Below are 22,928 nucleotides of genomic sequence, written 5' to 3' on the forward strand. Positions count from 1 at the left end.
AGTGAGTGTAGGCGCTTCTTCGGTTTCTGTTTGCCTGTTGAAGTGCTACACACTTGCATCATTCAACTCTTTTGCGAGTAGGAGTACGTACATCCGCGGGTGTTTCGTTGGGACTGGTGGCCATTGTATGTGTGGAGTGATCTTCATCAGGGCTGGCGCTTTTCATCTGCTCAGCTCCTCCCACACATGCAATGATCATCGTCGTGCATTGTCGAAGTGCATCCGAGTTTAACCTTTGAACAGGCGAACAGCAGAGTGCAGCCGCAACTACGATGCATCCGATGCATCCGAGTGCAGTCTGAAGATTTTTCCCACTGCAACTGCAGGTAGTTTTGGACCACAGCCCTTGGGCTTGGGTTATATTTAACAAATGGATGTGGGATTTTTATATGTGCATGCATGTGTGCTTCGGGTTCGTTTCTATGATTGGCTGAGTGCGTTTTAGTGTGGGATGCTGGATGCAGTTTTCTCTCTACTGTTAAACATGCCAGCCTGTTCGGTTTGGCCACGCTCCAGTGATCTTCACAATGGAACCGGAAGAAATTAGACAGGTCACAGGCTGTGGGTCACCGGTTTTGGGATGCGGTTCTCCCTACTATCAATTGTGTGAACCTGTTCGGATTGGCCACGCTCCAGTGATCTTCTGAATTGCATCTTCCATGGAATGATGGTTGCATTTTTCAAATGTTTTTTGACCCCTATTCTTAATTTTGTCAGCCTGTTCGGCTTGCTTACGCTCCAGTGATCTTAGAGGATGCTCTCTCACAGATTGCATTTTCTGGATGCTGTATGAAGTTTTGAGATGGTTGTTGGACCCCTACTGCGTGTATACGGTGCTATATTTAACGGTTGATTGTGGGAACTCAATGGGTACGTGTTTTGGGTGCGTTTCTATGATTGGTTGGCTGATTATTATACCCGATACTCAAAATGAGTATTGGGGTATATTAGATTTGTGGTAAAAGTGGATGTGTGTAACGTTCAGAAGGAATCGTTTCCGACCCCATAAAGTATATATATTCTTGATCAGCATCAATAGCCGAGTCGATTGAGCCCTTACTGTCTGTCCGTCTGTCCGTCCGTCCGTCCCCTTCAGCGCCTAGTGCTCAAAGACTATAAGATCTAGAGCAACGATGTTTTGGATCCAGACTTCTGTGATATGTCAATGCTACAAAAATATTTCAAAACTTCGCCCCGCCCACTTCCGCCCCCACAAAGGACGAAAATCTGTGGCATCCACATTTTTAAAGATACGATAAAACCAAAAACGCAGAATCGTAGAGGATGACTATATTTTCTAGAGTGTAAAATCTCAACCAGATCGTATAATTATTATAGCCAGAATCAAGAAAACAATTTCATTCTTTCTCGCTCTGTCTCTCTCTAACACACAGGTCGGTTTTGCCAATTGCAAAATATGAGTTCAAGGATCTCAGAACCTATAAGATCCAGAGCAACCAAATTTGGTATCCACACTCCTGTGATATCGGACCGAGACGAGTTTGTTTCAAAATTTCGCCACACCCCCTTCCGCCCCCGCAAAGGACGAAAATCTGGGGATAGGCAGAATCATAGATAATGACCATATCTATCAGATTGCTGAATCTGGATCAGATCAGATCATTTTTATAGCCAATAGGAACAAATCAATTTGCAGTGGCTACGCAGCGCCCGACGTCACGCTCAGACTGATTTTCTGTCTCTCTCGCACGCACTCTTTGTCGTGTCGTTTAATATTAGCGGCGTCTGCCGGAGGAGAGCCATACTGACTTAGTATCGGGTATAACTGTAGAGTTGCGGTCTCCGCAGCAACTCACAACGTTCCCCCTCGTTTTTGTTTCTATTTGGAATGCTGGCTGTAGTTTCCCTCCTACTGTTAGCGATGACAGCCTGTTTAAAATAGCCAACGCTCCAGTGATCTTATAAGTGGATTCCTAGTGCATTAGATCTATGGCTCAATTCCCATTTGGGATGCTGGATGCAGTTTTTTTTATCACCTACTCTAAATTTTGAGAGCCTGTTCAACTTGGTCACGCTCCAGTGATCTTCTGAATGGACTCGTAATAGAATTAGAAAATGATCACTCCCTGGGGATGCATTTTATTTTCTCTGAGATCAGGCTGCGGTTTCTGATATTCTGTTCGTTTGATCTCTTTGGTCATGCCTCATAGATTTTCCCTGGAACCGGGATCAATATTTTCCATGCCCTTTGGCCTTTTCGCTGTTTTCCCAAATTTCTTGCATCTGGTTTTGATGTTGCCCTGGTTTCTTAATCCGTTTTGGTCACGACTCACTGAATTTTCACGATTGGTTCTTAGGGATTAGCAGGTAGATCGCTAGGTTCGCCCACATTTTTGAGGTACACACTTAAGTTATTAGTTTCCTACACAATAATTCTGTTAGCCTGTTCGAATGCTACAGTTTCGTGACCTTTAACTCTTTTCCCATGGTTCCCTGGCATCATTGGATGACACTGTTACATCATCCACCCATAAATACATAGCCCTTTATAATCTAAAGGGTTAACATGCCTTAAACTGTAGCATTCGAATAGGGGAACAACTATTGTAATAGGTCGATTATCAATAGGTCAAGTCCTGCCCGAGACCTTGTGCCATAATGGCTAGAACCTTTGAAACCCTGTTCGCTTGAACCATTTCTTAACGCTTCACTGACCACAGGTGATGCTGCAGGTGATCTTCAGAAACTGCTTTTTCTTCCTGTCAACCTGTTAGTTTTTGTGATCTTGGTCACGCTTCATTGATTTTCATCTATCATTTTCACCAAATGATTTGTTCATATGGCCATTCTGCCTCTGACCTTTTGGGCAGCAGAGATCTCCAGCTGAGCCTGATCTTCCGCCTGAAATTATTGTAAGCCTGTTCCTTCGATACACATGGCTGCGCTTTAATGATGTCCTTTCAACAAGAGATGCCGCCTACCTGGCTGAGCATCACTTCACTACTCTCCAGACTCCTCTTCGTGGATGCTGAGAACCTGTTCGAAAATTATGCATCGATGCGCATCAGTAGCAATCATGAAGAGAGGGAAAGAGATAATTGGATGCTCGATAATGATGCTGCTGCATGACTCGAATGGATGCTGCGAGTTCTTTGAGTTGGAACTGGAGTCGCGATCGCCTTACTCCCAGAACTGTTCACGTGTTCGTTTTTTACACTTTATGCATGATTCAGTGATTTTCTAATTATGATTTATGATCATTGGGATTAGGCAAACAATGGTCTAGCAGGGGCTTCCCACGCTGCTCTTCTCCTACTTCTTTCTATGCTTCCCTATTCGAATGCTTTAGTTTTGTGATCTTTAACTCTTTGGCGATCTGTGCGCGTCGATCCAGGGGTCTTGGTGACCGCAAATCCCTCGAAGACAAAAGCGCCAAAGGCTTAAATCTGTATCATTCGAATAGGGGAACAGAATCTACTAGCTGTCTTCGCCACATAACTCACCAACCGAACGCAGGTAGATATTTGTCCCAGTCAGGTAGATGAGGACCCTAGTTCAATGCCGCAATCTCGGCTGAATAACTCGCCTGATCTGCTGCGTGTGCTGTTCTCCTAATCGAGTGGTTCGGCTTGATTGCACTTTAAACCGCAGGCGGTGCCCCAGGAATTTGTGTATTCCTGGAAGTCGGGCTGGCGAACAAAAGCCACTCGACAGGCGACCCAGGCAGCGTTTGATGGATGAGTTGTTTGTTTGCTTTGCTAATTGATTTTGAACAGGCCAGCAGAATGAACATGAAGGGGTCTTCGCTTCCTTAACATTCCAGAATTTGGCTTAGGTCCTGCCTGTTTCGTCCTGCTCGCCTGTTCGTTTGCTTTACTTTTTAAACTCTTTTTGTGCTGGAAAACGGGCAATTTGCATAACAATTTGTAACCATTTCCTGTTCATTTTAATACGGCGTGAAATTGGACTAGGGCCTCAGAGCCCACAAGGAGTGGTCGCCTCTTCTCGCCGCTTCAATGGTTCTTGAGCTCAATCATAATTGTAATTCGATGCGTGTCTGAGTCCATTAAGACCCTCTTGGTCTTGGTATTGGGCTGCGACTGGATCTGGATCCGGACTTTGGTGGTGGTTTCTCAGCCTGTCTGTTCTCGGCCTGTCTGTGCTGCGAGCCTATTCAAAAACATGAAATTATCGTGACAAACATCAGGGTTCATTAAGTTGTTAAACATATGTACATACCCACAACGATCACCGCGATGATCGTGTTTCTACTGTCAGTACCATTGCCCTGTCATCTTCCACTTTGGGGCACAGTTCGCTGCCGATCCATGCAACAGGCTGTCAGAGAGTGTCGGTCGTCGGTCGTCGGTGGGCGTGTCTCTCGAGCACATTGTAATTTGAGACCACATAATTTTCCAGTTGATAATCTTTGCTGATGATCGCTAATTGGCTGTCAAAGTGACAGGGTCGCAGGCAGCCGCAGCAAGTAACGCAACAACGAAGTCGGAAACTATTTCTGAACAGTTCTTGGGGTTGCTTGTGTGGCACGTGCCGCACTTTCTTTAGGTCTCTCTTGTGTAATTTGATGCTTGTAAATGTCTTAAGGCTGAACAGGCCGGCAGGGCTTGGAGTAGGCTGAAAAGATGTTTTTTTTTTGGAAATGAATTCAATTTGGTTCTTATTGGAGGCGGTGGTTGAAGTCAAATGTGAATCAGTGTGGAAAGGGAAAGGGGAAGATGATTGCTGGTTTTTGTGGCTTCTTTGGTCTGGTGGTTGTGTTCGATGGCAGGAGGTACGAAGAGCGGGTACCACTTTTACATGAAAAGTTCTCACGATCAATTCAACGTGCATTTTTTTTGTAGCTGAATTTCGCCTTGTAACGGCTTTGGGCCAAGAATTTTCCACCACGAAACCCTCAGCAGCAAATAAAACCCTCAAACACATGCTCACACAGAGACACACAGATGCAGTCCACATCCGTTTAACCAAAGACTATACAATACCAAGATGTCGCATGAGGAACAAATGCTTTTTCAATTTTCGTTTGAAGCTTCAAAGGAACGGGCGCGCGGGGCTAGTACTTCAATTCTCTTTTACTCTACCTTTGCCTCCGAAGTGCTACTTGGCTTCGTCAATGCCTCGGTCAGCACGAGCTCGAGCCAACCCAGAAATATGCTTGTAGTTGTGTATATGTGTGTTTGTCCTAGGTCGGCACGGACATAAACCGGTTTCGCCCGCAGCATATATGGCTTTTAGCTTCACACACAAGCGCACTGAAAGCATGTCAGTGGCTGCGTGCCGAAACCGTAGGGCAGCGTGGTCGCTGATGTCTTTGGCGCGGCACAGTGGGGACTCAGCCGAAATAGTCAAAAAATTGTATGAGTGCTTTATATAAATTTAATGTACGCATCTAATAGAGAATTTTCCAATCGAATTTTCAAGATAGTTTTAGTTTAGGACATAAGCACTCAAAGTTTAACATTTTTTCAGTGTGCAAATATTTATTGACTAACTAACTAATTTAGCAAGCTGAGACGGCCAAAGGTCCCAATGTGCCGCTCCAATGACATCGGCGATCCGCGACCACCGCTTCGACGGTGAAGGCATTGCCGAACAGACGAAACCGCTGGGCAGCGGGGTCGCGGTAGAGACGAAGTACAGGCGAAAAGGGAATTGAAACCCCGCGCGCTCCCTCGTGCCTTTTGGGTCCTAATGTTAGGACCCGCCATAGAACAGCTTTTTGGTCGCTCATGCGACATCTTGGTATTGTATAGTCTTTGGTTTAACGTAACGATCAGTCGGTAGGCAGCCGAGGATCTCGTTAAGAGCAACAACAAAAGCGACGGCAAAGCATGAAAGCAAGAAAGAGCAAAGGAGGAGGAGAGAGAGAAAAAAACACTCCAGCGAAGCCGAAGAACTGGAATCCACTCGCTGCCGTTGCTGTTCGCCTGTTCCGTTTTCCAGTCGACGGCTGGAAAGTTCTCACGCGAGCACATGCCAAAACGGGAGAGGGACAGCAGACAGTTAACAACTAATTTAGGTGCGAGCAAGCGAGAGGCAGCGATGGAGAAGGAGAGTGAGTGAGGGAGGGGGAATGGAGAGGTCCCTTATTATACGTTACATTCTTGGCCAGTATTTATTCCCACGCGATCCTCGTACAACTTTATAGGTATTTTTTTCGGTTTATTTGTTCGTTTTTTTCTTGTAGGTCTCCGTTTCACACGCTCTGTGCGTAAGGACGGAGGTGCGAGAGGAGGGTGGGGAGGGATGCATGCTGTCGTCTCTTCTGTTCGCCTGCTGAAAGATCAACAGAATTTGATTGAAATTCTCACGCTTGAGGGAAGGAATGTTACCTGCTGTGTAAGGATTCCCCGGCCTGGAACGCCCACCACACTAATGATGATGATGGCCCAGTGATCTGAAAGAGATCACCGCAAGATCTTGCCTTGGCTTTTCTGTAAGCCGCTTAAAAACACTGACACTTTCAACCCTCTTGGGCACACAAGCGATCTGAAGATGTTGGCATGCCAAACGCTGCCACGTCTCGCTGTTCGCCTAATAGAACCCAAGACATTTCACGACTTGGAGACTTCCATGTGTTCCTTTTGCATTTCATCTGAGAAACATCCCTCAGAGTAAGGAGTGCTCGCAATATCTTGGCTCCTTCTAGGATTGCTGTTGTCCTGGTAACGCTCAAGACATTTTTTGTTTGGATAACTAATAACCTCAGGGTTGGAAACGTCTCATAGTACGAAATGCCTGTAACTCAATAGTTTGGTGGTAGTTTTTTTGTTTTTTTTTTTGTTATTTTGGCAACCTCTTACCTTGCCTTTCCTCCACAGGTAGGAAGAAAGGTGGGGAAATTCTGAGATATACGTTTTTTAGTGAGATCTAACAGAAGTGCGGATACCAAATTTGGTAACTCTAGCCTTAATAGTCTCTGAGATTTGTGGATGCCCCAGATTTTCGTCCTTTGGGGGGGCGGAAGGGGGTGTGGCGAAATTTGGACACGAAACGGTCAAGGTCCGATATCACAGGAGTGTGGATACCAAATTTGGTTGCTCTGGCTCTTATAGGTTCTGAGATCCTTGAACTCATATTTTGCAATTGGCAAATCCGATCATGAAACCTGTGTGTTAGAGAGAGACAGATCGAGAAAGAATGAAATTGTTTTCTTGATTCTGGCTATAATAATTATACGATCTGATTGAGATTTTACGATCTAGAACATATAGTCATCCTCTACGATTCTGCGTTTTTGGTTTTATCGTATCTTTAAAAATGTGGATGCCACAGATTTTCGTTCTGTGTGGGGGCGGAAGTGGGCGGGGCGAAGTTTTGAAATATTTTTGTAGCAGTGACATATCACAGAAGTCTGGATCCAAAACATCGTTTCTCTAGATCTTATAGTCTTTGAGCACTAGGCGCTGAAGGGGACGGACAGACGGACAGACAGACAGGGCTCAATCGACTCGGCTATTGATGCTGATCCAGAATATATATACTTTATGGGGTCGGAAACGATTTCTTCTGGACGTTACACACATCCACTTTTACCAAAAATCTAATATACCCCAATACTCATTTTGAGTATCGGGTATAAAATCGCCCAAAAAACATCGGTCAAATATCAATATTTATTTTTAAGAAAAAGGAACGGAAGCTGTACTGGAAATTGGAAATGTAAGATTAGAATTTCTAATTTAGAAATCAATTTCCTGTTTGAGGAAATGCAATTTCTAGTGGCAACAAAATCAATTTCTTGCTAGCGATCGCCGTTTCCGGAGGAAATGAACCTGCTTCCGGTGGAGATCCTCGTAACAAGCCGGATTTCTGGTAAGAGAGCCTTATTTATGTAAGAAGGAGTGGGCCAGCTGGCCTATTGAGGGGGCAGCGGAGATAAGCAACAGCAGTAATAACAGCAGCAGAGGAACAGCTGATTAGCAGCAACAGCAGTAGTAACAGCAGCAGCAACAGCAGTAGTAACAGCAGCAGAAAAACAGCGGACAGAGAAGAAGAGGAACCGAGCGAAGCAGTGAAAAGGAGAGAACAGCAGCATACGGACGCGACTCAAGCATCAGCAGAAAATCAGCAGAAATAAGCCGTAACACATACCAGGCCACCGCGATAATAATACGAATAAACAATACTCTAAATAATATCTTACATTTGGGGCTCAACCAGTCGCGTACTGCCTGTGTAAAGTGGAAAAAATCAAAAATTGTGTGTCTCATGTCTCAGAAGCCGGCAGCAGACGAAGCGAGACGGAAAAGCAAAAATTCGGTGCAAAAAAAACTGCGCATTAGACTCTCAGAAGCCGCAAGCAGAGGAAGCGAGACAGCGAGTGGGTGAAAAGAAGAACCGAGAAAAAAGGGTTGTTTCAAGCCGGCTGCCCACAAGAGTATTGCGCAGTAGAATTATAATGGAAAATACAAGTGGACCACCAGTCGGGAATATGCAGCAAAACGCGAACGAGGAAGCGATGAGGTCAACACTCCTAGAAGAAAACACACAGACGCTCCAACAGCTGGTTCAACTGCTCTCGATGAAAATAAATGCTGATGAAATATACAAGAAAAATGATGCAAAGCTGGTAGTGGAAAATTTTGCCAAAATTATTCCAGAATTCAACGGAGAAAATATGTCGGTACAGCAGTGTTTTATTAACTTCGAGCTAAACGCTGAAGCATACGGACTAAATGACAAACAAAAATACGTGCAAGCCCGAGCAAAAATGACAGGTACAGCCGCTCTTTTTCTCGAGTCCACAGCAGTGTATGAGTACGGCCAATTGCGTCACCAACTTTTACAGGAGTTTGAGTGTGAGCGTTTATGCAGTGCGCAAATTCACAATCAATTGTCTATGCGAGTGAAGATTGCCGGCGAAAGTTTTCACGAATATATACTACAGATGAAACGCATTGCTGCACGTGGGACAACAGACACGGAGTCGGTGATTCGATACATCGTCGACGGACTCAATTTAAAAACGGATTATAAGTACACCTTGTATGGATGTAGCTCATACAAGCAGCTGCGAGAGAAGTACGAAATCTACGAAAGAACGCTCGCGGTTGATGGGGGTTTGGCCCCGAAACAAAAAGACTCACAGCCGTTCGGAAAGAAGTCCAATTTCACCAAATATGAAAGGAAGCAACACTGCTACAATTGTGGATCCCAGGAGCATCTACGCAAGGATTGACGAGCTGCATTAAAGTGTTTCCGCTGCAATCAGACTGGACACATGTCTAAGGATTGCCCGAGTGCTGCTGCCGTAAACGTTGCATATGAGGAAAAACGCCTGAAGTCTCTTAAAATTAACGACGTGGAAGTCAAGGGGCTCATAGACACCGGTGCAGATGTTTCCCTATTAAAGATATCAGTGTTCGGCAAAATGAGTGGCGACTGGCACACAAATTCCTTGTGGTGGCCGATCATGCCGTCGGATGCGAATTGTTGCTTGGACACGACCTTATATCCAAGTTCACAATGACATCTACGCCAGGAGGATATAAGTTTTCTCCCCTGCCGGGGGAGGAAACTGAGGACACCAAACAGATAAGTATTTACAACGTGGTCGAAGCAAATACTGACATAAACATTCCATCGCAGTTCAAAGATGCCGTCCAATCAATGATTCAGGACTTTACTGAAAAGAAGCAGACTGCAGTGTGCCCGATCATGCTGAAGATCGTACCGGACGAGAAAATAGCGCCGTTTCGACATTCGCCAAGTCGAGTGGCCATCAGCGAAGCCGACGTTGTCAAGCAGCAGATCGATGAATGGGCCAACGCTGGGATAATACGACGCTCATCATCAAATTTCGCCAGTCGGACTGTAATTGTCAAGAAAAAGGATGGAAGCAGCCGGGTCTGCGTGGACTATCGTCAGTTGAACAAGATGGTCTTAAAAGATTGCTTTCCCGTTCCAATCGTTGAAGAGGTGCTGGAAAAACTGGAAAATGCTAAGGTGTTCACCATCATGGACTTAGAAAATGGTTTTTTCCACGTTCCTGTGGAAGAAAGCAGCAAAAAATATACGGCGTTCATAACGAAGGAAGGCCTCTTTGAGTTCAACCGTGCGCCTATCGGTTTTTGCAATTCGCCAGCAGTTTTCATCCGTTTTATAAGTTTTGTATTTCAAAACCTTATAAATAAAAACATTCTTGACCTGTACATGGACGATATCGTTATACACGCTGAAACCGCCGACGAATGCCTGGGAAAGCTGAAGAAGGTTTTTGATGCTGCAGCTGAATACGGGCTGAAGATGAAGTGGAAGAAGTGCCGATTTCTGCAGTCGACCATTACATTTTTGGGTCATCAAGTTGGAGGAGGTGAAATCAAGCCTGGATTGGAGAAAACCAAAGCCGTCAGCAAGTTCCCGATGCCGAAAAACATAAAGGCTGTGCAGTCGTTTTTAGGATTAACTGGGTTTTTCCGTAAATTCATAAGAAACTATTCGCTAATCGCCAAACCACTGACCAATCTGCTGCGAAAAGATGTCCCATTTAAAATGAGTCTGGAGGAGCAGCAGGCGTTCGCTACATTAAAGGAAGCATTGGTGAAAGAGCCGGTCTTGAAACTTTATCGCAGGAATGCAAAAACCGAGATACACACTGATGCGTCAAAGGACGGGTTTGCAGCGGCGTTGTTACAATGGCACGAAGGACAATTGCATCCGATCTTATTCTGGAGTAAGAAAACCTCGGAGTCTGAAGCACGACAGCATAGCTATATACAGGAAGCCAAAGCAATTTTCCTAGCGTGCAAAAAATTTCGTCAGTACTTACTTGGAACCAACTTTAAGCTCGTAACGGATTGCGCTGCTTTCAAGCAAACGTTAAGCAAGAAGGACGTTCCGCGGGAGGTAGCCCAATGGGTCCTGTACTTGCAGGACTACGACTTTGAAGTGGAACACAGACCAGGAGAACGGCTGAAGCATGTGGATTGCCTAAGTAGGTACCCAATTGATGTCATGATGGTATCTTCGGAAGTCACAGCAAGAATTAAGAAAACCCAGCAGGAGGATACGACGATCAAAGCAGTTTCCGAAGTTTTGAAAAGTAAACCATATGACAACTTTAAGTTAAAGGCTGAACTCGTATACAAAGTGGTGCAAGGCACGGACTTGCTGGCAATACCGAAGTCATTAGAAAAAGAAATAATAACCGACGCTCACAACGCAGGACACTTTGCCGCTCAAAAAACAATGCATACCGTACAGCAGAGCTATTGGATTCCACATCTGGAAGGAAAAGTAATGCAGATCATAGGAAACTGTATGAAATGTATAATCTACAACAAAAAGCTTGGCAAAAAAGAGGGATTTCTGCATCAAATTGACAAAGGACCACAGCCGCTGTATACTATACACGTGGATCACCTTGGGCAAGTACATCTTCGCAATGGTTGATAGCTTCAGTAAGTTCGTATGGATGTATCCCACAAAAACAACAGGAGCAGACGAAGTTCTCAAGAAGTTAAGGGAGTGGTCTGATGTATTTGGTAATCCGGCACGCATAGTAAGCGATCGTGGAGCAGCATTTACATCTTCAAGCTTTGAGGAGTTTGTCAAGGAAAAGAACATCGAACACATATGGAGCACCACAGGGGTACCAAGAGAAAACGGACAAATTGAACGCGTAAACCGATCTATTCTGAGCATCATTTCCAAATTGTCGTCGGAGGAACCTGGAAGATGGTATAAGTTCGTACCGCGAGATCAGAGGGATATTAACAGCACTGTTCATGTGTCTACAAAGCGTTGTCCATTTGAGCTGATGATCGGGGTAAAAATGCGTTGTGGACCGGATAGCGACATACATCAGCTAATAGAAAAAGAGATGGTTGATAATTTTGAAGACGAGAGGCAAAAGATGCGACAAGAGGCAAAAGAAAATATTCAGCAGGCCCAGGACAGATACAAGGAACAATTCGATAAAAAGCGGAAATGCGAATACGGATACAAGGTCGGAGATCTCGTAGCCATACGTAGAACACAATTTGTAACCGGATGAAAGATGGCCAGCGAATTCTTAGGACCATACGAAATAACCAACGTGAAACGAGGCGGACGCTATAATGTTCGGAAGGCAGCAGACGTCGAAGGACCAAGCAATACGACCACAAGCAATGATAACATGAAACTATGGAGCTTTTCTGTAGAAAACGAGGACGCATGGTCATCAGGGACTGATGACTAATCAGGATGAACGAGTGTAAGAAGGAGTGGGCCAGCTGGCCTATTGAGGGGCAGCGGAGATAAGCAACAGCAGTAATAACAACAGCAGAGGAACAGCTGATTAGCAGCAACAGCAGTAGTAACAGCAGCAGCAACAGCAGTAGTAACAGCAGCAGATCAACAGCGGACAGAGAAGAAGAGGAACCGAGCGAAGCAGTGAAAAGGAGAGAACAGCAGCATACGGACGCGACTCAAGCATCAGCAGAAAATCAGCAGAAATAAGCCGTAACATTAAGAACTTTTGTAAGCACACATACCAGGCCACCGCGATAATAATACGAATAAACAATACTCTAAATAATATCTTACATTTATATTTCTGTTTGCCCATTAGCTAATTGTCGAATTTTACAACCACTGGAGACAGTTTCCTACGTGATTTAATCCATGACATTTGAAAATCAATAGAACGTGCGCTTCAAAGATTTTCCCAGGCAACGCCGAATGCCTGTTGATCTCTTATTTTTGGTCTCCCAGGTAGAAGCTGTGTTGGGTGCAGCATGCCAAGCACACACTTACTATATTTTCTGTTTTCCTGGTGTAATTTTCACTCATCCATGAAAGAGTTGACTGATTTTTCACACGCTTGTGATCTTGGAACTGCTTGAATATAAGATAATTTCCCACGTAGCTTATGTGACGATCGGTTTCCCATGAAAATTGGGAGCAAGAATCATGGTCTATAGAGCAATTTCCCAGGCTATCAACAGGTAGAGAATATTGGGAAAAGTTATCCTATGTAAATCCCTGTTCGCCTATTCCTTGAGTTTTCCCAATCTGCAAAGCGATGGAAAATTTCACACGACTCGAAGGAACTATTTCTTCGGTTGCAGTTTTGAGCTGTTGGATCGGTTTTCACTTAAATAAAGGGACGATCCCTTTCCCAAGCCATTTATTATTCGTATTGTCCCGTGCTTCTTTCAGGCTGCATTTTTCAGACCCTTCCAGCAGGTAGAATCATTTTAGAGATCTTTGGCCACAACGGCGCATCCTTCTTAATTTTCTTTAAATAAGAGATTTACAAGGAATGCATTTCATTATGAGAAAGGGGGAGGTTCCTTTTTTAAGCCACAGGTTGTCGGAAAATCGTGGGCTCTTTTCCAGCTGCATTTTCCCAGGCTTCGAGTACAGATAGGGACCTTTTAGGAAAATGCATTCGGTTTGCTACTGTTATTTCTGATTTCCTGGTGAGCAAATTCTCCATTTTCACGATTAGGCTGGAAAATTCACACGATCAGGACGATTTTCCAGAGGATCAGCAAGCAGCGCACAATTTTCCCACAGCCAGCTCGGCATTCTCCAATGTTTTTTAATGGATCGTTTTCTAAAACGAATTCTTGAAAAAAGAGGAGGATCCTTTTCCCATGCAACAGGTTGCCGGAAAATTAAAATCCCTCTATCGTGCACTTCGTTCCAGCTGCATTTTCCCAGGCCCGACAGCAGGTAGGACAATTTGAGGACAAATCTTTGACAACTTATACTTTGCTTCCTGCTGGCCTGGTATGTAAGTTTTTCATCTCCCCGATAATGCTGGAAAATTCACACGATCCTTGGGTAGAATCGACGGACAGAGGACATTTTCCCACGCAGCTGCTCCTGCTGAAATTCCCAATTCTTTTTGGATTTTTTAAGGAACCGTTTTTTGGAAAATGCATCTATGGGAAAGAGGAGGGGATCTCTTTTCAAAAGCAACAGGTGGCCGGAAAATGGTAATCGCTGTATCCTGTACTCGGTTCCAGCTGCCGTTTCCCAGGCGCTGTCTACAGGTAGAACGGTCTTGTTGGAAAACTCTATGGCTTGTGGTGCTCTTCGTGCTGTTGGTCTGGTAGAAAAGTTTTCAATTTCCACAAGCGATCTGGAAAATTCACACGCTGCGGAGTGGCTTAGGATCAACAGGCAGATGGAGATTTTCCCACACCTGCTCCGGCTGCAAACGACATTCTTTGTCCACATTTTTTACGAATACCCAAGAATCATTTTTATGACTTCGTTTTTTATGTGGAAGATCGAATTCAATGACTAGGGCCTGCTGCATTTTCTAAGCCTACAAACAGGTAGAATTCTACAATTCTTTTCGGTTTCAGCTACTAAAACCGTTGATCACCTGTTCTGCGGTTCTACCGAGGTGGACAAATGCACAGGTTCCAAAGACTTTTGAGCACTTTCTCGCAGCTGCACTCTCGTCTCTCGTCTTGAGCAAGGACATATTCTTCTGGGTCAGGATCCTTATTCTCCAATCTCAGTGGCTCATGCTGATCTCCTCCTCCGAGCATTTCTGATCTCCTGGTCGTTATTTCAACAAATTTTACAAAGATTTGAACATTTTCACACGATAAACGAGGGGGAACGTTGTGCTTTATCGCAGAGACCGCAACTCTACAGTTATACCCAATACTAAGTCAGTATGGCTCTCCTCCGGCAGACGCCGCTAATATTAAACGACACCACAAGGAGTGCGTGCGAGAGAGACAGAAAATCAGTCTGAGCTTGACGTCGGGCGCTGCGTAGCCAGTGCAAATTGATTTGTTCCTATTGGCTATAAAAATGATCTGATATGATCCAGACTCAGCAATCTGATATATATGATCATTATCTATGATTCTGCGTTTTTAGTTTTCTCGTATCCTCAATATTGTGGATGCAACAGATTTTCGTCCTTTGTGGGGGCGGAAGGGGGTGGGGCGAAATTTTGAAACAAACTCGTCTCGGTCCGATATATTAGGAGTGTGGATACCAAATTTGGTTGCTCTAGCTTTTGTAGTCTCTGAGATCTAGGCGCTAATGTTTTACTCTAAGCCAAGCCGGCTATGCTACGTGTGTGTTAGAGAGAGACAGGGCGAGAAAAAATGAAATTGTTTTCTTGATTCTGGCTATAATAATTATACGATCTGGTTCAGATTTTGCAGTGTAGAAGATATAGTCATCTTCTACGATTCTGCGTTTTTAGTTTTCTCGTATCGTCGAAATTGTGGATGCCACAGATTTTCGCCCTTTGTGGGGGCGGAAGTGGGCGGGGCAAAGTTTTGAAATATTCTTGTAGCAGTGACATATCACAGAAGTCTGGATCCAAAACATCGTTGCTCTCGCTCTTATAGTCTTTGAGCACTAGGCGCTGAAGGGGACGGACAGACGGACAGACGGACGGACGGACAGACGGACAGACAGACATGGCTCAATCGACTCGGCTATTGATGCTGATCAAGAATATATATACTTTATGGGGTCGGAAACGATTCCTTTTGGACGTTACACACATCCACTTTTACCACAAATCTAATATACCCCAATACTCATTTTGAGTATCGGGTATAAAAACGACTACACAAAACCCATCATCTCTCGAAAATTTCCCACAAAGAAAAGGATCATTTTCCCATATCAAAGATTTCTCACGCATCTGCTCGTGGAACGACATGTGTTGACTACCTGCTCGTGCTGGTTTTCCACCGTTTTCCCGGCATCGCCTACTGCTTTTGCTGCAGGCCTGTTGACAATATTGGGGTGCTGCCATAACAGTTGGAATATTTCACACGGTCAGCCCGTGTCAAGCTGGCATCGACCCAAGAACCATCCACACAAAAGGATCGGTTTTCAATGCGTGGTCTGTGCCGATCTTTGATCTGTGCTCAGGAAGTTACCCGGAGATAATGGAATGCATGAATAGAACATGTTCTTAGGAAAACACACACACAATGTGATCCCAGATCTGATGCGATACCAAATTCTGGGAATTGGATCTTTGAGAATGGTATGGGATGGAATGCGGTGCCTCTTGAGTGGATTAACATTCCTGAGTTAGTCTGTGCGGGTACCTGGAATGCTGCGATGTAAGTTCTGAAATTTTGTGTTGGTTCTCAAATGATCTACAGATCGTTGTTGAGCTCCTGATAGATCGTCTAGAACTAAGAACAGATTGCATTTTATTCTTCAATGATTTATTCGGCGTATATTGGGACCACCTGCATGGACGTAAAGAAAAATAGCCCAAGAAAAAGGTCGAATGAGCGTGTTGTTTGGATCAACAAGAGTTTACGAGTTTGGTCCAACCGCAGTCATTATTTTATTTCCTGTATGTAATATTCTTCTGAGATGTATTCCATTCAGCGGGGACGACGCACTTTAATGAGCTGCTGCACGTCGAGAATATTGGTGCTGATTGGTGCCACTCCAACTGCCGAAATTTCCATTTTTTTACAAATTTGTAGACCCGCAAAAATGCAAGGCTCTTAACAAGGTTACTTTATGGGCGACACTTGAGTGGGGTAAATATTGCAATTATCTAATAAAAAGATTCGGAAAAACAATACATGGAAAGACAGTCTAGCTGTCACACGAAGTGTGATTTGATCTCTGGGATTTGCTTGAGGGATTTACATTCTACAATCTAACAGATTGCAGGTTAAATGATTCATTGAATGATCAGACCAATAATCTTTCCTCATATTGATTACCCCAAGAAGGCATTCGACAAATGCTATAAATATGAAGGAAATTTTCAAACACGATCACAATATATCGCCATAAAAGGCCACTTGAATATCTGGGAACGCCTACACCTACACAGCAGACCACTCTGAAGGTGATTGCACAACGGAACTTTCTAGCAATGATTTCAGTTTTCGCTTTGTTTATTAGGAGTACGAATAAATATCTATGTATAAAAATAAAATACAACAAACGCTTATGTTAGAGTACAATGCAAAACCGAACCAAACAAATGGGGAATACGTATACTGATTGCAGAGTTAGTTTGTTTGCTCACGAAATAGAACGGGGAACGGGATCGCAATCGGGATCTCTTCCTCTCTCAATGCTGGACCAGCTTGAAGCGACTCGCCTCGGCATAGTCCCGGGCATCGGAAAAGTTCCTCTCCGGCTTGATGCGCACATCGTTGGGATCGGTGACAAATTCGCCGCTCCATGTCGTCGGCAGCACTGTCGGATCCGAGTTATAATCGTAGTAGTCCTGATCGTCGGAGCGATTGCGCTCGGGCTTAATGCGCGTCTCGCCGCTCTTCACGAAAAATCCATCCCAGGCGGTGGGCAGGACAATGGGTTCCGTGTTGCAGCCGTAGAAGTTGTTGGTGTTGGTCACATTCTGATTGTGGCGTCGGACCTTGGACACATTGTTGACGGCTCCGTCCTGATAGACGAACTTACCGTCCCAGCCCTCGCACTTGATGGGTATGTAGTCCTCTTTCCTGCGTAACGACATCTCTGTTCGATCTCTGTTTTCCGGTTTTCGATGTGTTCACTGCGCGTTCCAATACACGATTGAGCTACCTCTGTGCTGGTCGTATTCTAAAATATGATTTCACCTTGTTTGAGCGCAAAACTCGTCATGTAAATGATCACAAAACCGCTGATCACCTGTTCTGCGGTTCTACCGAGGTGGACAAATGCACACGTTCCAAAGACTTTTGAGCACTTTCTCTCAGCTGCACTCTTGTCTCTCGTCTTGAGCAAGGACATATTCTTCTGGGTCAGGATCCTTATTCTCCAATCTCAGTGGCTCATGCTGATCTCCTCCTCCGAGCATTTCTGATCTCCTGGTCGTTATTTCAACAAATTTTCCAAAGATTTGAACATTTTCACACGATAAACGAGGGGGAACGTTGTGAGTTGCTGCGGAGACCGCAACTCTACAGTTATACCCAATACTAAGTCAGTATGGCTCTCCTCCGGCAGACGCCGCTAATATTAAACGACACCACAAGGAGTGCGTGCGAGAGAGACAGAAAATCAGTCTGAGCTTGACGTCGGGCGCTGCGTAGCCAGTGCAAATTGATTTGTTCCTATTGGCTATAAAAATGATCTGATATGATCCAGACTCAGCAATCTGATATATATGATCATTATCTATGATTCTGCGTTTTTAGTTTTCTCGTATCCTTAATATTGTGGATGCAACAGATTTTCGTCCTTTGTGGGGGCGGAAGGGGGTGGGGCGAAATTTTGAAACAAACTCGTCTCGGTCCGATATATTAGGAGTGTGGATACCAAATTTGGTTGCTCTAGCTTTTATAGTCTCTGAGATCTAGGCGCTAATGTTTTACTCTAAGCAAAGCCGGCTATGCTACGTATGTGTTAGAGAGAGACAGGGCGAGAAAAAATGAAATTGTTTTCTTGATTCTGGCTATAATAATTATACGATCTGGTTCAGATTTGGCAGTGTAGAAGATATAGTCATCTTCTACGATTCTGCGTTTTTAGTTTTCTCGTATCGTCGAAATTGTGGATGCCACAGATTTTCGCCCTTTGTGGGGGCGGAAGTGGGCGGGGCAAAGTTTTGAAATATTCTTGTAGCAGTGACATATCACAGAAGTCTGGATCCAAAACATCGTCACTCTCGCTCTTATAGTCTTTGAGCACTAGGCGCTGAAGGGGACGGACAGACGGACGGATGGACAGACAGACATGGCTCAATCGACTCGGCTATTGATGCTGATCAAGAATATATATACTTTATGTAGTCGGAAACGATTCCTTTTGGACGTTACACACATCCACTTTTACCACAAATCTAATATACCCCAATACTCATTTTGAGTATCGGGTATAAAAACGACTACACATAACCCATCATCTCTCGAAAATTTCCCAATTGTTTTCTTGATGCTGGCTATAATAATAATACGATCCAATTCAGATTCCGCAGTCTTAAAGATATGGTCATTCTCTACAATTCTACTTTTTTGGTTTTCTCATATCTTTAAAATTGTGGATGCCACAGACTTTCGTCCTTTGTGGGGGCGGAAGTGGGCGGGGCGAAGTTTTGAAATATTTTTGTAGCAGTGACATATCGCAGAAGTCTGGATCCAAGACATCGTTGCTCTAGCTCTTATAGTCTTTGAGCACTAGGCGCTGAAGGGGACAGACAGACGGACGGACGGACAGACGGACAGACGGACAGACAGACAGACAGACAGGGCCCAATCGACTCGGCTATTGATGCTGATCAAGAATATATATACTTTATGGGGTCGGAAACGATTCCTTTTGGACGTTACACACATCCACTTTTACCACAAATCTAATATACCCCAATACTCATTTTGAGTATCGGGTATAAAAACGACTACACAAAACCCATCATCTCTCGAAAATTTCCCACAAAGAAAAGGATCATTTTCCCATATCAAAGATTTTTCACGCATCTGCTCGTGGAACGACATGTGTTGACTACCTGCTCGTGCTGGTTTTCCACCGTTTTCCCGGCATCGCCTACTGCTTTTGCTGCAGGCCTGTTGACAATATTGGGGTGCTGCCAAAACAGTTGGAATATTTCACACGGTCAGCCCGTGTCAAGCTGGCATCGACCCAAGAACCATCCACACAAAAGGATCGGTTTTCAATGCGTGGTCTGTGCCGATCTTTGATCTGTGCTCAGGCAGTTACCCGGAGATAATGGAATGCATGAATAGAACATGTTCTTAGGAAAACACACACACAATGTGATCCCAGATCTGATGCGATACCAAATTCTGGGAATTGGATCTTTGAGAATGGTATGGGATGGAATGCGGTGCCTCTTGAGTGGATTAACATTCCTGAGTTAGTCTGTGCGGGTACCTGGAATGCTGAGATATAAGTTCTGAAATTTTGTGTTGGTTCTCAAATGATCTACAGATCGTTGATGAGCTCCTGATAGATCGTCTAGCTTGAGGCTATAAACAGATTGCATTTTATTCTTCAATGATTTATTCGGCGTATATTGGGAACACCTGCATAGTCGTAAAGAAAACGAGGGGGAACGTTGTGAGTTGCTGCGGACACCGCAACTCTACAGTTATACCCGATACTTAGTCAGTATGGCTCTCCTCCGGCAAACGCCGCTAATATTGAACGACACGACAAGGAGTGCGTGCGAGTGAGACAGAAAATCAGTCTGAGCGTGACGTCGGGCGCTCCGTAGCCAGTGCAAATTGATTTGTTCCTTTTGGCTATAAAAATGATCTGATCTGATCCAGATTCAGCAATCTGATAGATATGATCATTATCTATGATTCTGCGTTTTTAGTTTTCTCGTATCCTCAATATTGTGGATGCAACAGATTTTCGTCCTTTGTGGGAGTGGAAGGGGGTAGGGCGAAATTTTGAGATATACGTTTTAAAGTGAGATCTAACAGGAGTGCGGATACCAAATTTGGTTACTCTAGCCTTAATAGTCTCTGAGATTTTTGAATATCCCCAGATTTTCGTCCTTTGCGGGGTTGGAAGGGGGTGTGGCGAAATTTTGAAACAAACTCGTCTCGGTCCGATATATTAGGAGTGTGGATACCAAATTTGGTTGCTCTAGCTTTTGTAGTCTCTGAGATCTAGGCGCTAATGTTTTACTCTAAGCAAAGCCGGCTATGCTACGTGTGTGTTAGAGAGAGACAGGGCGTGAAAAAATGAAATTGTTTTCTTGATGCTGGCTATAATAATAATACGATCCAATTCAGATTCCGCAGTCTTAAAGATATGGTCATTCTCTACAATTCTACGTTTTTGGTTTTCTCATATCTTTAAAATTGTGGATGCCACAGACTTTCGTCCTTTGTGGGGGCGGAAGTGGGCGGGGCGAAGTTTTGAAATATTTTTGTAGCAGTGACATATCGCAGAAGTCTGGATCCAAGACATCGTTGCTCTAGCTCTTATAGTCTTTGAGCACTAGGCGCTGAAGGGGACAGACAGACGGACGGACGGACAGACGGACAGACGGACAGACAGACAGACAGACAGGGCCCAATCGACTCGGCTATTGATGCTGATCAAGAATATATATACTTTATGGGGTCGGAAACGATTCCTTCTGGACGTTACACACATCCACTTTTACCACAAATCTAATATACCCCAATATACCCCCCAACCAAAACGCATATCTCAGAATTTCGCCCCACCCCCTTCCGCCCCCACAAAGGACGAAAATCTGTTGAATCCACAATATTGCACATTCGAGAAAACTAAAAACGCAGAATCATAGATAACGACCATATCTATCAGATTGCTGAATCTGGAGCAGATCAGATAATTTTTATAGCCAAAAGGAACAAATCAATTTGCACTGGCTACGCAGCGCCCGACGTCACGCTCAGACTGATTTTCTGTCTCTCTCGCACGCACTCTTTGTCGTGTCGTTTAATATTAGCGGCGTCTGCCGGAGGAGAGCCATACTGACTAAGTATCGGGTATAACTATAGAGTTGCGGTGTCCGCAGCAACTCACAACGTTCCCCCTCGTTGGAAGCTCTGTTCTGTAGATCGGTTGTACATAGAAATACTCGTTCGAATAATGAAGACTCTATGGGTTTCTGATTACGAAAGTTGATTGCGGCCCTAGAAGGAAGTTCCTACTTAAGTGCAGTGTGTTTGGGAGAGCACCTTGTAGGGCGATTCATGCGTTGGAGTAAGTTTGAGGTTTGTGTGGGTTTCAGGTTGATCTAAAGGCAGAGTTCTCCAGCCCTGACCAATGGGAGGTTCGTCTCTCCTTAATCATAACGTAATGTAATCATTACAGCTAAATCAAACTTAGGGACCAACCTAACCTGGCTCATTAACAGACACACAAAATCTCACATACAGCATCCCTGACCTTACTCAACCGCAGACTGCGACATGCCACTGCTGGCTGCCCCATTAATCATTTCTAATTGCTCGACTCATCGCGGCACTAATCAAGCCCCGTCCGCACAGAAAACCAGCAGAAACTTTTTCCCACCGTGGTGAGGTGGAATCGGAGGCACCTCCCCGTCGCCCGTCGCCCGTGTCGTAGGCGAGGCGGGGCGATGCGTGGCTGGATTACCTGCTGGCTGGACTCCCTCGGCGGGAGTCTTCTCTTGCGCTGTTCCCTATACTCGGTTCTCTGCTGTGCCACCGTTGGGTAAGCTCCTGCGCCGCTGCCTCGTTAGAAGAAGCAACAACGACGACAACGACGATGAGGAGGCCAACAGTTTGAAACTTTCTCATTTCGGTTTTGTTGGCCTGGCAGAATTGCCAGCCTGTCGGCCCGGGCAGGGCCGGGCCTGGCCTTGCCTCCGCCTGTTGCCAGTTGCCAGTTTCAACGTCCGCTCGTTTCTGTCCGCTCGTTTCTGTGCGCCTAGTCGAAAATCCAACTAATTGCTTATTTTAACCCCTTCAAAACTGGGTACAAACACACTCTCCCAGTCACATCCACAATGGAAGGTACGGGGTCTCTCTGGGCTTTCGTGTTTATTAATTAACAACACAAAACCCCAAACCAACGAAAGGCCCAACACACACACACACACAAACAGAGAAAGAGAGAGAGAGCGCGGAGTCCGTGCCTTAATCCAAGTGATGTCTCCCTGGCTGGCATTCATTAGTGTTCATTAGTGAAACAAAATGCTCATTTACTTAACTACCGGGAGTCCACCGACGCCACTCCTGTTCCCGGACTCTGGGAAGCGCCCCCCCCCCCCCCCCCCCCCACCCCCACCCCCCGCCCACCAGCTCTGTCGGTGGGTCGTCTCTGCAACGCGCCTCCTCCACCCACCCCACAGACTCAATCTCGCCGGCGCACAGTGGCGAATTCCGCCGTTTCAGCTTGCTAAATTAATAACTTCTGAACAAATAGAGATAACTTCATGAAACAAACTGCATTTGAAAGAAAAATCTTTCAAAATTTTATCTGCTAAAGTACATTATGCTACAGTGTCTAAAAGCTTCACAATAATGGGTTAAAGTTGAACTTTGTTTCCGGTGCATATTTTCCAATGTAAA

At 44.8% G+C, this 22,928-nt stretch overlaps 1 protein-coding gene across 1 annotated transcript; it reads right to left on the reverse strand.

The window, feature by feature from the left end:
• Window positions 1-16,814: 16,814 nt before the first annotated feature.
• On the reverse strand, window positions 16,815-17,493 carry LOC108160894. The gene has a single exon (XM_017295163.2). It carries the CDS (start codon window positions 17,417-17,419, stop codon window positions 17,012-17,014), a length of 408 nt encoding a protein of 135 aa, XP_017150652.2. The 5' UTR covers window positions 17,420-17,493; the 3' UTR covers window positions 16,815-17,011.
• Window positions 17,494-22,928: the final 5,435 nt, after the last annotated feature.

The sequence above is a fragment of the Drosophila miranda genome, assembly GCF_003369915.1.
Source record: "Drosophila miranda strain MSH22 chromosome Y unlocalized genomic scaffold, D.miranda_PacBio2.1 Contig_Y1_pilon, whole genome shotgun sequence".
NCBI classification, from domain to species: Eukaryota; Metazoa; Arthropoda; class Insecta; order Diptera; family Drosophilidae; genus Drosophila; species Drosophila miranda.